This window comes from Cavia porcellus, unplaced genomic scaffold (assembly GCF_034190915.1).
Source record: "Cavia porcellus strain 051 isolate PalLab524CR breed Dunkin Hartley unplaced genomic scaffold, mCavPor4.1 scaffold_28, whole genome shotgun sequence".
Lineage (NCBI taxonomy): Eukaryota > Metazoa > Chordata > Mammalia > Rodentia > Caviidae > Cavia > Cavia porcellus.
The window spans coordinates 30798904-30814802 of NW_026947511.1; the positions used below are offsets into that span (position 1 = coordinate 30798904).

Here is a 15899-nt window from a genome sequence, read left to right on the forward strand (position 1 = left end):
TAGCAATCGGGTTGGAATTATTTTCTTTTAGGGCTTAAAAAACATAACTCCAAGCTCTCTTGTCTTTAAGATTTGTGTTGAGAAATGTGCTGTTATTATGATAGTCCTGCCTTTGTAGGTTACATAATGTTTTTTTTTTTAATGGTTTTTAATATTCTGTCTCTGTTCAGATTTCTCGGATTTTGATTGAGAGGTCCTTGTCTGGTTGTGCCTGTTTGGTGCTCTAATTGCCTCATTTTCCTGGATATGCATTTCAGTCCCTAGATTTGGAAAGTTTTCTACAATGATTTCAATGAATACATTTTTTTATATCTTCACCAGTCCTTCCTTGACACTGATAACTTTTAGGTTTCTTCTTTTAGAGTCCTCCAGAAACTATTGAGCCAACCTCTTGTGGTTTCTTGTAGTTTTCAGAGTATCACTGAGCGGGTATTACTTCATTCTTATTCTTCGGTTGTACTAGTCTGTCCTCCAATTGATCATGTCTACCATATGATTTTCCATTGTGTTTTTTATTTCCAGGATTTCTGCTGGATTTGTTGTAATTCTTCACCGAAGTGGTCTTTCATGTCCTGCATTGTCTTTAATCACTCAGCTGTTTAATAATATTATCTTTAAGCTCATTTATCAGCTTTTTAATCCAATCCTTTATCTATTGCTCCCTCTTTGAGCGCATTGAACATTTTAGTAATTTCTTCATGAATCTATTTGTGTTCTTTGATCTCTTTAAACATTTAACTACTCGTGTTTTGTTTTGGTTTGGTTTTTCTTTTGGGCTTAGAAATACCTTTCTTTTCATGCCAATGAGAGTAGCTTTTGGGGAGTTTTTGGAGGCCTTTCTTACATTTTAGTGCTTTTGTGTTGAGGGTCATAGATCAGTTCAGGTAGAAAACTCACTCCTGTGGAGATCTCTTTAGTTAGTGCATGTGTCTCCCTGTGATGTGACCTTGGCTTTAGCTATGTTTTTGGTGTTCATCCGTCTATTCAGCCTACTCAGCGTGGGATCAGTCTCAGTGTGTCTGCTCCTACACCACTGCAGCTGAGCATGCCATGCCAGACTATCTGTTTAGCCATGCCTCTTCCAGATTTTTAAGGAACAGTTCTTATTATTCTTATAATTAGTCTTGGTCTAGTGATCTGGATCCCAAAGTCCACTCCATTTCATTCAGATCACACCAGAATAAGGAAGTGTCCTCTGGTTTCCCTTCAGATTATATAAATCTTTTGCCTTTTCCTTAAGATTTCCATGGATAGAGTAAGAGGTGCAGCCTGCCGCATATCACAGCCGCTCATGGGCACCGAGTATGGGAGAGTGTTCCGGGCCTGCAGACTAGACTTAGCTGACAGCCGTTTTCTTCTACTGGTGCCTCAAAAGCATTTTTAAAAACTAATCCCAAATGTTTATAGTTTCTGCAACCACTCTTCCTACTCTGTACAATCCTGTGACATTTTGTTTTGATGCTAAATTCATTTGTGACAATCTGGCTCCCAGTCTTCATGTCAGATCCCCTATAACTTCTGAATTTCTTTGAAGCATACCATTGGTAAACATATTTAGTGTATTTCTTATTTTATTGATAGGGACATGAGAGCAAAGGATCAAAAATTGCAACCAAAGAGCCACTTAACACAACTTACACTTTAAGAGAATATTTCGAGAATAGTAGCTGACAGTGGTCCTTATTGTAAATATCCATTGTGATCATTCACTTTAACCAGCCCTTTATTTTATATATTGTTAAAGTTGAGGAATGTTGGCAATTGTTTTTCTTTGGTTGCAAACCAAGAAACCTCACATTTATATTACAACCTAGTGAGTGGGAAAGAAGGAGACCTGGAGGTTTATTTCAAAGACATATTTTAATAAAGGCTTGTCAGCTCAAAAATGTTATTCCATACAGAGTTGCTCAAAGCTCTCATGTTTTGTTCCTTTGAAAGGCTTCATGTTTTTTAAAGGAAGAAGTTAAATTGAATACATAAGACCTTTATTTTCTCTGTTAACTTTGTCTCAGTTACTTTAAAGCAGTAACCCCAAGGCATTTACCTGTGAAACTGATGTTTTAGTGAAACACCAAATGTTAGGTATTTAATAATGAAAGATTTCTATCTTTTATTTAAATTCATTTTTGTCTAATTCTTGAGATCTGTGCTTGTGTTTGTCACATATAGAAAACACATAATTGGAGTAAAAATACCAGGTAAGTTAATCATAACCCAATCAAACAACCTACAGAAGAGATAGAAATAGTCACGTATCAGAGGCTCTGAACATTAGATTGATTGCTAAGGATTTTTTTAGAAAAGGAAAGTAACAAATTTTTCAAATATGCTTAAATGTTACAAATTTTAGATAGTACACACTATGGGTTAGTTCATGTTACTTTGACTTATTCTTTCTTAGGAAGCATAAACCACGCCTTTAAAAGGAAAAAGGCGATCGAAATTTTAGACATTACATCTTTTAATTTTTATGTAAAGATTCAGATCATGTGTCCAGTAAGTATTCATTGTTATGGGAATTTCTGTCCTGCTATTAACAACTAGAACATAGACAAAATATTTGAAATAACCATTTTCAGACATTGGACCACAGGCAACACATTGAAATAACCATTTTCAGACATTGGACCACAGGCAACATAGAGATAACACATTGCTGCCTGATCCGCAAGAAAAAAAATACAGTTGACTCTTCCTTACCTCAGCTTGCTCTCTGGGGTAGCTTCCAAGCTCCAGTACAAAAAAGAGAGAGAAAGAAACAGATCACTCTGTGAATAGCAGCCCAGCTAAAATGTGTGAGACAAAGACCCAGAGAGAAAAGAACTATGAAGAAAAAGTCTTCAAGGAATCTAAATTTTTGTTATAAAATCGCCAAAGTTGAGATTTCAGGAAGATGTTCAAAAGAACATGAAAGGAATTGGTTTTTATTATATAATAATGTATCCAAATTGTATAATGGAATGTGTTTTGTTTTGTTTGTTTTTTTGGCACTGGGGATCAAACTCACAACTGCACACTTGCAAGGCAGGTGCTTATGCCACTGAGCTAAATCCCCAGCCCCTATAATGGAACATTTGATTATTAGGCAAGTTGAATATAATATCGCACTATAAATATGAGTTGATTGTCCTGGAGTAAGAGTTTCACTAGTGTACTGGAAGATGACATTTCCTGGGGATTTGCAAAAGCTCTGCATGCCAAGAGTCTCCTCCTATGGACTATAGCACCTGGGCCAGTGGTCTGAAGCTCCTCAGTCAAATCTTGCCAAATGGAACCAGGACATGTGTTTGCCAATACCGAAAACCCTGCATTGTACCCCCAGGAAAGCCTCTCCTCTGTCTATTCAGAGCAATTTTTGTCCATTTTTAATATAAAAAATTAATTATTTTAGTCTATTTGATCTTCCCTATGCCAGCTCCCAGAATAACCTTCAACTAAAGCGAAAGGGCATTTTTAGGCCTTCTTAAAAATCACTTTAAACCATAGTAATAATAGCCCTAGACCTTCAGGTAAGCATACATAGTAATACCATAGCTTTTACTTACAAATCTAATTATCATGTGTTTGTGGATCTTTCTCATTTAGATGTGACAGTGGTTTATCAAAATGGGTTACCCGTGATATCTGTGAGGCTACCATCCCGACGTGAACGCTGCCAGTTTACTCTCAAACCTATCTCTGACTCTGTTGGTGTATTTTTACGACAACTGCAAGAAGAGGATCGGGGAATTGATCGAGTTGCAGTCTATTCACCAGGTATAATCACCTTTGTTTTTAATTCTCACCTACTTCTCACTTCCAAACTATTTCTGGACAGACGTATGCATGCACGTACCTGCTAGCACGCGCGCGCGCGCGCGCACACACACACACACACACACACACACACACACACACAGAGGTCACTGCAAAAGAATATCATGCTGTTAATTTTAGAAAAAACAATTTATTTTTATTTTTATATTTTTGCCTAGCAAGTTCAGGAGAGAAAGTGATTTCTCTCCCAGTGGTTCTCAGAATATGATTGTTAAGTTTTTGCAAGTATAAATTCATAGGGAGTCTCATTCAAAAGCTACTCACATGTGATGTCATGGGCAAGGGTAAGCAGTCATTCACATCTTCTACTATCGAGACCTTTTATCACTCCTTTATACGTAGAATAAATTTTTCTAGGAGCTGAGCCATCACCTTTAGAGATAACGAAATGTGACAACTTCTTTGTAGACTTTAGGTTTTTTATCTAAAATGACTACCCAAGTAGAGTATATGATATGAAAAGAACATAAAATAAGACACTAAAAATTCCCACTTGATGTGACATCTGTTTATTTTTTAAGTGCCTTCAGCTTTTTTGGTTTTGTTTTTCATTTTTACTTTGAAAAAATTCAAACCTACAGTAAACTTGAAAGACTGGTATACTATGTGTCTATTACCCCTCCCCGGGGGTCACCGTTGGCTATGTTTGCCACATTTCTGGGCTTCAAGTATTTATTTCTGTGCTGTAAGTATTTTGGGCTCATCCAGAAATATATGTAGTGGACAAGTTTGGTGTACTTTACTCACCCTAGCGTCCATCTCTACTGAATTGAGGGCTAATCAGTGACTATACTGGAAACTTGTTAGAAAACATTTGTTTTGTTTTGTTTTAGGCTGAGCCAGCTTCTATCACAAATGAGTTTTTAAGTCCGTACATCCAAGAGCAATAATTATTTCACTCGTTCATACCATTGTAGGAAAAGCATTTTGATAAATCTTTAGACGTGAGGTCTTTTTAAAAACAAAGAGCTTCAGATAATCTAAAACTTTGTTCTGCATAAAACTGGGGAATGAAGCAAAAAAGTTAACTGAAATTTAAAAGAGAAGGGATTATTTTAGAAAATCTGTTAAGGATTACTTTTTCCTGACTATCCTCGAATAATTACGGACATATGACAGGTTTTACTTAAAATTTTCACAGATGGTGTTCGAGTTGCTGCTTCAACGGGGATAGACCTCCTCCTCCTCGATGACTTCAAGTTGGTCATTAATGATTTAACATACCATGTACGGCCACCAAAGAGAGGTAAAAGAGACCTGATGAGTTCACAAAAATGTAGACAGGGCTTTGGGAGGAATGTTATTTTTCCTGCATTCACTTTGAGAAACAGACAGTTCAAAGAATATGGAAAGTTTTACCTACAAATAGACTGTGTTTCATTTGAAGAACTCATTCAATACATGGCGGTTGGCTGGACCATTGCGAGTCTGTATTATCTATAATATGCTTTATTATCTGGCATTATTTCTCTGCTTCATATAAATGTGTCCTGCTTAATTTAATCTTCCATCTGTACAGGCTAAACTTCATATTATTTTTATAAGATTAAAATAATACAAGAGATCTAGGGATATACTTCAGTGATAGAGCACTTGCCTAGCACATGCAAGCTCCTAGGTTTGATCCCAGCACTGCAGATAATAATTACAGTAACACCAGGTGAATGCAAAAGGCCCTGGGATTGATTCACGGCACCACAAGAAATAATGATACTGATATAAGATAAATCTAAAGCAAGTAATGAGTTTCCCTCTTTTCTTAAAAAATAGTAAGACTTTTAATTTGATGGCTCAAGTTCAGCAGTCTGAAAGTTAGCCAAGATGCTTCTTGGCTAACATTGGAGTTAACTGAAAATAGTGTACATTGAAAAATCATTTAGTATATCTAACCTACCAAGCATTATATCTTATCTTAGTCTACCTTAAACATGTCCACAACACAGACAGCAGCTTTAAATTGGGCAAAGTCATCTAATACAAAGCCTATTTTATTTTTTTAAAAAGTGTTGAGTATCTCATGCTTGCACACAAATGGACATTTGATAGACATGATGGGATGCAGAAATGCCAAGACAGGACCTAGAAACCAGTGCCACCACACACTGCAGGGTATCAGTTATTCTATCCTTACAGTCCTGTGTCTGACCCAGAGCTGTAGATCACTGCCACTTCCCAGCACAACAAACGTGGAGCTGTTGTACCGTGTCTCGGTAACCAAGGGAAGGGTCAAAGTGTGCTTTCTACTGCTTGCATATTACTCTCATACCATTGTACAGTTGGGAACTCTCTGTATAATAATGATCCTAAGGAAAAGATGAGGTGCTTGCCTGAGGTGTACATTTTCAGAGCCAGAGAACTCAATAATCAATTTAGTGCTGCTTTTTTTTTTAAACAGTGTCTCTCTGTTGCCCAGGGCTGGTCTTAAACTTGGACTTAAATAATCCTTTTGCTTCAATCTTTTGAATAGCTGGACCTGCAGGGATACACAATTTAATATACTATTTAAAAAATAAATTTAGTGCAAGAAAATCCATGATCAGAAAAACACTAAAATTTTTCTTTTCATCCTAGGCTCCAGTGTGGTATACAATATGAATGTTAGAAAGCCTCTAAAGTAGCACTTTGAGTTGTGCCTTTTTGGATCAGTGTTCTGAATCCATCAGCCACCTAAAGGTCTAAGTTTTAAATGCCTCTATAATCTGGTCTGTGGTACCTTTTCTCTGCCTTTCCTGCACCGCATATCCCTTGTCTGTTTTAGCATCCTTGCCATTTCATGTCTGCTCTCCTTTCGTTGCCCTCGATCCCTTTCTCCCTCCCTGTTCCCTGCCCTCTGGTTTCTCATCTGTTGATATCGATGTCAGCTCTTCCACGATGCTCTGAATGATCCTATTCTTTCTTTTTTTGACTCCCAATCAACCAGAAGTGGTTGATCTTTTCTCAGAATTCTTCTTCTTCTTTGTTGGAAAATGCCCTCAAAGAAAGCATTGTGTCTTTGTAGTCCCCATCACCCAGGTGAGCATACTACATTGAGACATTGAATGGACTAAACAAGTTACCTGGGTAGCGTTTTGGATGTTCAGAGATCACATTAATTCAAGCATCGAACTAGCTGGGAAAAAGAATAGAAAGTGTCATTTACATAGCAAGACATTATTGACTCAGATTATATTAAACTGGAATAACCGAGTATGTAAAACATGTTAGCTGTATATCAGCTGTGCTGATATTTTTCTTCTTTATTTCCTGATACTTGAGCTATAAATTCTCTAAACAGAAGTATAATGTTATTTACTCAGTTGGTGTGTTTTGTGTGAATTAGCTAGAGTTCATTCTATTTAGATTTTGTATTTATAACAGTCTAAACTTTGAGACTCCTATCTAAAGTGTAACAGTTAGGAATGTTGAGACATGAACATCCATAAAGTATGATGTTAAAAACTAAAGATATTTTAAGCCATGGCTAATAAGAATCATTTTTCTACTGCTGGGTTTTTGAAACAAATGTTTTAGTTTTTTAAATAAGCACATTCTCATGCTGAATAAAGAATGGTAAGGCAGAAACCAAATAGGGGAAGTGTGATTCCTTGGTGACTTGACAGTCTAACAATTCTTTGTTCTATCGGTGTTTTAGAAATGTGCAATATATATCCAGATTCTCTAAGGGTAAATTAGGATGTGAAGTTTTGCAAAGATCAAAAACCTGTAATTTGTGAAGGATAAACTTTGGCAAACTCAATAGCATTATTCACGTAGAGTTTTTAAAGACTTCAACATTTAAATTTACACATCAAAATACTCTTAGTTTTGTTATCAGCCAACAAGAGATTGTACCTCTAGATACCATCTTTCAGACACTGAAATAATATTGTATATACTTTGTTTTCTCTGATTTTTAAAGAAAAGAATTTAAAATACATGTGACTTTTGTTTGCCATATTATCTTCCTGTCCTGGGTTGGGGAAGGTGTTGCTGGCACACAAAGCAGCAGCATTTTTTGGCTGAATACCATAATGTGAATTTCAGTATTGGAGAGGGATACGGTCCGTTCTGGTGAGCAAGCGAATCCCACCTAGAGAAGAGGCCATGAGTGAAGGGAGGACGAAGGGAGTGTGGAAGGCGTGGGGGTCAGATAATGAAGAGCAGTCCTAAGGCTTATGTGTACTCGGGACAGAGGGAGCACGCTGCTGTATCAAGTAAGAGCAAAAATAGTTCATGCTTTTTCTGGGGCAGTTTAAATTTTAACACTTTTCCATTCATTCATCACTTCCCTTTTGAATGCTGCGTGAGCTGTCGTTTCACACCCTTACCCCAGGCATCAACATAGAGGCTCGTTCATGTGGAGTCCGGCATAGCCACATTCTGTGCTTATGTGGGGCCGGCAGGCTGTAGCTGTTGTAGGTCCTTAGGTGTTGACAGCCCTGTACCTAAACCAAACTTTAGAACAAGGGAACAAGTATCCAAAGTTGGAATAAGGAAACGTGTCAGAAGACTAAGGGTAGCTGCTAACTCCAGCATATTCTTTTAATAATCATAGTAGCCTGTGGCTGGTTTTTATCTGACCTCTCACTGTAGAACAGAAGTGACTCCTTCTCAATTTGATGACCTCATAATAAATCTAAATCCAAAATGGAGGGAGGCATGTAGGGAACACAAAAGCCTTTTTATCCCAGTCCATGTTGAAATAGTACTTAACTACCTCTCTGTTATTCTCAGAAAGGAAGAGAATATATTCACCTTATTACTGGGGAATATCTTTTTCTGCTAAGAAAAATAATTTTTTTTTTTGGTCTTTTTTTTCTGTCTTTTTCTTTTTTATCAGTACCAGGGATTGAACTCACGACTGCCTGCTTGCAAGGCGGGTACTTATGCCGCTGAGCTAAATCCCCAGCCCCTAGAAAAGTAATTTTGATTGGTACCACTAGAACCCTATTCTTTGCTCATCCATCCAGAGGATGTTGAAGGCTCTACTTCCTTTTTAATGATATAAATTATTTGAAAGGAGAGGTTGAACAGGCAAACCAAATACCAATTATAATGATCAGCTTGCTAGAGACCCAAATAGCCAAAAGTCTTCTCAAACCATGTTCTTTGCTGAAAAGAATTTCCAATACTCATTACTTCAGGATGTTTCTTGTCTTTCTATACCATAATTAACTTGGAATTGATGAAATTTACAAAAACATTAATAAACATATGAGTACTTTTCAGTGAAACATACACTACTAGTGTATACTTATCCCAAAGTGCCTCGTATTAAACCTCTATCAGATTTGTGTTCCCTCTTCCTATAACTCCATCTCTCAAATAGATGAGCAGATTTTTCTGGGCCACGAGTTCAGGGTTGTTATATTACACCATGACAGTCTCTTGGAACTATATTTTCCCTGTCAGGAACACCTAACAAAATAAAGCTTAGATTTGTGAGTCTCCCAAGGCTTTATTGATGCACAATCAGAAAGATAACAGCCGTTTACATTTAGCCAGGTTAAAAGTGAATCTCTGTTTGTTGTGCTTCGGTCCTTTTTTATTGTCTAGGCGTTTTCTTCCCATTGCCATTAGAAGGCATTATGGTTGCATATTTTTTTTTGCACTTATTTTGAATAGATGGTATATTTTTAAGGTCCATTCCTAAAGTGTAAAATAATTTTGGGGAAAAGTCTTATTCTTATTCTCTTTTCCCCAGCTATCCTTTTGCTTCTGCGGCAGCAAACACTGTTTTCATTTCTTATGCCTTCTGCCTGGACAGTCTGTGCATTAATAAGCAAATATTAATACATATTTCTGCTATGCAAATAGCATACTACCTATGCTATCTATGCCTGGGCAGGACATCTTGAGAAAGCTGCTTCTGCGTGTGAACCCAGATTTGTTGTAAGTACCGGAAGTAAACAGTTGAGATAAAGAACAGGCCCCAGAGCCCACCAGGGCAGGCGCAGCTGCTCTCCAGGGCTGCCCTGCCTGTCTCACTCCTCACCACAGCACCCCTCAGGGCATAAAGTCTGTCGTTTCATTTCTGTCTTCCAAAGTCTCGCCTGAGCTTCTCTTTTGGCTAGCCCCGATTCAGAACATATATGAAAGGGTACTCTGGGAAACAATTCCAATGTGGCAGGTTGACAAAGTGTGAAAACCACTGAGCTGTTCTGCTCACCTGTGAAGATTCTAATGTCAGTACATGAAGATTCCCTCCTTGTTCACAGCTGCTTTGTTGTACAGCGTATGACTGCATCACCGTTCACTTAACTACTCGTACTTCACAGGTTTTTTTGTGTTGTTTTCATCTTTTTCTACAGTTTGTATACAACATCAGACAAACTTGAATGTGTGTTACTTAAGAAGTATATGTATGCACATGTAGAAAAATACCTAGCAGTTGGATCCTAACAGATACGGATCAGAACTTAAATTTTGGGCTGGAGACAGCTCAGCAGCACAAGTGCCTGTCTGGCTAATGTGGTGTCCTGAGTTCAATTCCTGGTACCAAGAAAAAAAACTTAAATTTTACAGAAGGCAAAGAAATATTGAAGTTCCTAAAAGAATCAAAAAAGAAATGTTTGTACAACCTTAGAGTGAGAAAGAACTTTCTAACTGTAACAACCCAGAAGCTAAAGACTATTATAAAAAATTTTTTTCTGCAAAATAGAATCCTAACATTGCGTGGGTAGGGAGGTAGACTGGAGATTGACTCCAAAGCCTCACACAGATCCACATCTCCAGTCCTTTCTCCTTTTTATTTTGAGGTAGGGTTTCAAGAAGTTTCTCAGGCTGACCTTGAAGGACCTCAGCTTCTTCCTGAGTAGCTGAGATTCCAAGCAAGTGGCACCACGCCCTGCAATGAAAATTAATTTTTAATCTAAGCAGTCACCAATGAATAGAAACTTACTTTACTCATAAAACAAATTCCAAGCCTGATTGCAGATTTTATGGCTCCTCAGGTTATGGTTGTCCATATATATTTGGATATTTTTAGTCTGTCCATGCTTTATTTGGAAAAGAAGCTTCTGTTTAGTTTGGTTACTTCTCTCCTCCCTCCCTCCCTCAGCAAATACAGTGTCATCGTGGCACTGACAGTTGAAATGGAAAAAGTAAGTCATGTATGAGCTGCAGCTGCTTTCCCAACCCTACCAGTCCCACAAGTCTGCGAACATCACTGCTAGACCTCATCAGGGAGAGGAACTATCACTTATTTGATTTCTTTCTCCACTCAGTAGTGACCAGGTCTATACCAAGAACAAAAATATTTCTTTTTTTTTTAACTTTATAAAGAAGAGATTTATTTATCTCACAGTTTTGGGGTTTAAAAATAAAAGGTCCCTGTAGTCTCACAGTTGAGTCTCTGGTGAGAGACTCATAGCAGAGAGCCTACAATCATGGCAGGAGTGTGTGTGGAAGGAAAGCCTGTAACAGACAGGCAGCCATATTTGATCAAGGGGTCTTAACAATTTGCTAGAACAAAAATATTTCTTAACCTTATCTTTCTGGGATTCAAATTTCTCTTTTATAAGTTGTGAGCAGCAAGTTTACTCATGCGATTATCTTGAAAATAGCATGGGATAATACTTGAAGGTTTTACAAGCTATTCCTACTTCAGGAATTATGTTTTCAAAGGGGAAGTGAGTGGATAGGAGAAAAATGAGATTGATATCCTACGAGCATCCTAACTCAGCTCCTGGGCTGCAAGGCAGGAGACAAGGATTCTACCACTTCATGCCAATGCTCTAGAGCAGTTACTCTGACTTTTCAGGGTACAGTTTCCTCTCCAGTAACTTTGATACAAAGAAGACTTTGTGACCTGACGACTTCTGACACTCAAAGTGTCCTTGTTTTTATCTGTTCCCATCACAGCACACATTTACTGATGCATGCAAGATGCTGTGCTGGATGCTCTACCTCATTTACTAAGTCAGCTCCTCTCTGATCCAATTTGCTACTCTTATTTGAAGATTTTCATAGATTGAATTTCTGTGATAACTGTACAATAGGACATCCTTGAATATTTGAAATATGTGGTTAATCCTTGACTGTGGCTTATTTTGTTGTAGAAGATGGTTGACCTTGTGCTGTACCTAACAAAAAGTCACATTTTGACCTAATAAAATTCTAAAATGAAAGCTTTATGACTGGTGCTCTTTTTCTTTTCTTTTCTTTTTTTAATAGCTGAGATCAGCTGAGTTCTTATTAAATTCCCAAAACATAATTTTTAGATTTCTGGAAACACATGCTACTCACCAGCAGAGGATATTGAATCAGAGAATTTAATCTTTTACCATTTCAATCATTCCTATAAGTTCATGCTCATTGGAGTATGATATTGAGGCTTAAATAGCTAGTCTGTCTTGCTTTACAGGGAGTGAATGGCAGATAAGATTTTTAAGGTGATATTTTTATTTAAAGCTTAGTCTTTGCAAACATGAAATACTGTATATGTTTTCCTCAGGCGTTCCTAAACAGAAATAGTTAAAATGACAATACATTTTAGATCAAAATTTTAATACACATGAAAATCAGGTGGATTCTAAACCTCTGTACTAACTTCTCACATTTGAGTTAACTTTTTCCCTGTAATGATTTTTTTTCAGTGGTGGGATCAAACCCAGGGCCTCTCACATGCTAGGCAGTCGTTCTGCTCCTGAGCCACACGTACTTATCCTTAAAGGTTCCTATTTACACTATCTTTCTCAATAATTCCTTTATTCATTGCCACATTTATATCAGTTAGACTTCCAGGAATATAATGATGAATACTTCTTACAAATTTATTGTTACCCAAATATAAATTTGTGTTCTAGATTTTTGAGCAATTAATTTAAAAAAAAAAAAACCTTTTTCAGTTTAATACTAAAGGTAGGACTCCTCTAACAGAGGAGCTGCTTTGTAATCTTGTCTTTGTCTAGTAACCCTACTCATCCTTCAAGCCATACTTTTAAAAACGTAAATAACCCCTCCTTTGCAGACCTCCTAAGCCATGAAAATGCAGCCACGCTGAACGACGTGAAGACCCTCGTCCAGCAGCTCTACACTACACTGTGCATCGAGCAGCACCAGTTAAACAAGGAAAGGGAGCTCATCGAGAGATTAGAGGACCTCAAACAGCAGCTGGCGCCCCTGGAAAAGGTGAAAGCCCACCTCTCACACTTCTCTTTGCCTTGTTTCTTCTAGAGCACACATTTCTGGTTGTTTTCTTCTAAGTTTTGTGTAGTTGAGTCATGTCAGTCAAACTCATACAGTAGTTTATAGGACTCACCATAAAAAAGTTCCATTCTAAGCTAAGAAAGGACATGAGAAGGAATATGTGAAGCCTGGATCTTAGACTTCTGAGGCCTAAATGTGGCCTAATATGGTCCCCATCACCAGATTTACTATCTCTAAAACCAAAGACTGGAATAATTGCTCACCAGGAATGATTCTGAGTGTAGAGGCTAATGATTTTAGCCAAAGTTAATGGTGAATATTACATACAATGTTATATAGTTATTAAAATGTTTATGTAAGTCTAATTTACTGTAGAAAATATTCATGATATATTATGGAAACTAAATTCTAAAACAATTGAATGCTGTGTTCCAAATTTTAAATATATTATGTATATAGCTACCCACATTTTTATATTTATACATACATATGAAAAATCGGAATAGACTCCAAAATGCTAATGTAGTAGGAGGATTATGATTAATTTTTCTTCTTTACACTTTTCAGAATGTTTTGAATAAATGTATGTCATCCATAATTTTGTAGTGGTGCTGGAGATCAAATCCAGGATCTCATGCATGCCAAGCAAGTTTTCTACCACTGAACTATATTCCCAATCATACGCTTAATTTTTTATGATGATGTACATGTATCACATGGCTGTACCTATGAAGAGGTACAAATATACTTCATGTAATTACATTCTACATTCTGAAAAAATGTGTCTATGGGGTGATTTTGTTACGAGAGCATGATAGAATGTGTTACACAAACCTAGATGGCATGGACAGTGATGGTGAGCCTGTGGTTTACATGTTATTTTTCTAAGACAGATGTTAACAGATGAAGTTTTTTTGTTTTGTTTTTCTTGGGTTTTTGGGGTGGGTTTACCAGGAGTGTTTTTTAAACTAAGACCTCCCTATACAAATCTAATTTGCTGCGTTGTCACTTTGCAATAAGTAAATGGGTTTGAGGTTGCAGTTGGGGCAGTCACCATCAGTGGTATAGCCCTGTCACTTGATTTGGCAAATGTGATGTGGTAACTAGGAGATTTACAACGCTGTTTCTGGCATGTTACCTTTTTTATTAAGTAGAAGATGTACAACCTAAAATAACAAGTATAGTCTGGTAAGTACATAAACCAGTGACATGTCATTTATTATCATTAGGTGTCATGAACTGTAAATGACTGTGTGTGTTATACATAATATGCCTGACAGTGCAGTGGGTTTGTTTATGCCAGCATCATCACAGGCACATGAGGAGTATGTTGTACTCTGGCATCACAACAGCGGGGCTGTCACTAGGTAATAGGAGTTTGGCAGCTCCATTAATGTCTTACGGGGCCACCGTCACACATGCAAGCCATCATAGCCAAATCATCATTATGCCTGTTCGATTGTATTTTCATTTTAAACTAGATCATAAGGATTAAGAAAGGGAACAAATATTTTGAATATTGTACATTTTCTAATTTCTTCAAAATGATTAGAATTAATAGTGTTTGGCTGAGGAGGACCCTGAACTCTGCCACTCCTAATCCTGAATCCGTGCTCTGACTCACTCTCCTGCAAGTGGCATTTGAGTTAAAACTGCTAACAGATTCAGGCTTGTACACAGCAGTAGAGAAGGTAATCTTGTGGCTGAAGGGCAAGCTGTTGAAACTCACTCCCATCATTTCACCAACTTCTAGGGTGAAACTCTAATAAAACACAAAAAGTTGTTTCTCTAAGATAATTCTATTCTAATTCTATTGGTTCCATGTCAAAATTCTTTACAATTAAATCATGTGCGCTCCTCAGGTACGAATTGAAATTAGCCGAAAGGCTGAGAAGAGGACCACTCTGGTGCTATGGGGTGGCCTTGCCTACATGGCCACGCAGTTTGGCATTTTGGCCCGGCTCACCTGGTGGGAATATTCCTGGGACATCATGGAGCCAGTCACCTACTTCATCACCTATGGAAGTGCCATGGCTATGTACGCATATTTTGTAATGACGCGCCAGGTAAGAAAGTCTTCAAGTAACATTTTCTAGGAAGTAATGAAGCTTCTCTTGTCAGAGTGGGTCTTTCTCTCATATTCTTTCCAAGGCCAGTTCTCCTCTAAGTACTCGGTACATGGTTTTATGCGCATGTGTACACACAAATATTGATGTCAGTTATATATCAGGCAGTGTTGTAGGTGATAAAGACAGGTGTAAGCTGTGGCTTCTGCCTTTTTGAAGCTCAGAGACTAGTAAGAGAGCATACAAATCACTACATTAGAAAAATAGACTATCATAAGAATAGAAAGAGAGAGCAAAGGACTCCTGCAGTGGCCAACTTGTTTACTCGCATCTTTTTAAATATGTTATGTAATTAATTTAACAGTTGGATGAGAAATATCACATACTTTCTGTTGCGTTTTTGGAATAAAGAATTGGTGATAACTAATCAAATCCTTACACTCTGAACTACTTCTGTATATGTGAAAGTGTAGGAGTCGTGTTGATGTTTTACTGCGTGGTTAGGCATATTAGATACCTAGTCACTCCTCCTGGACTTAGTTGGACCACCCTGAGTGAAGAGGAATTGTCTTGTGCCATATGTAAAAGTTAAATATAAGTAATATGTGTGACTAATAACGCTTCATTTTTTAAATTTGTCATCATAACAGTTTAAAAAAAAAAAAGAGTGGGCTGGGGATTTAGCTCAGTGGCATAAGTACCTGCCTTGCAAGCAGGCGGTCATGAGTTCGATCCCTGGTACAGATAAAAAAGAAAAAGACAAAAAAAAATTAAAAAAAAAAAAAAAAAGAGGGCAAGCAGCCTACACCAGTTACACACGTCTGCGTTCTTTATCAACCAAAGCTTATTTATTATGTAGAACTAGTTTATTTCCAGTGCTGATTTAAA

At 37.4% G+C, this 15899-nt stretch overlaps 1 protein-coding gene across 5 annotated transcripts in view; it reads left to right on the top strand.

The window, feature by feature from the left end:
* The window catches only part of Mcu (mitochondrial calcium uniporter), a 193247-nt gene that overhangs the window by 164958 nt on the left and 12390 nt on the right, over positions 1 to 15899 (top strand). For all 5 annotated transcript variants that reach the window (XM_013156850.3, XM_063238655.1, XM_063238656.1 and 2 more), the window contains 4 exons: positions 3586 to 3756; positions 4958 to 5062; positions 12767 to 12927; positions 14808 to 15011. In XM_013156850.3, the coding sequence (XP_013012304.1) occupies positions 3586 to 3756; positions 4958 to 5062; positions 12767 to 12927; positions 14808 to 15011 (641 nt within the window). The remainder of the gene's footprint in view (positions 1 to 3585; positions 3757 to 4957; positions 5063 to 12766; positions 12928 to 14807; positions 15012 to 15899) is intronic.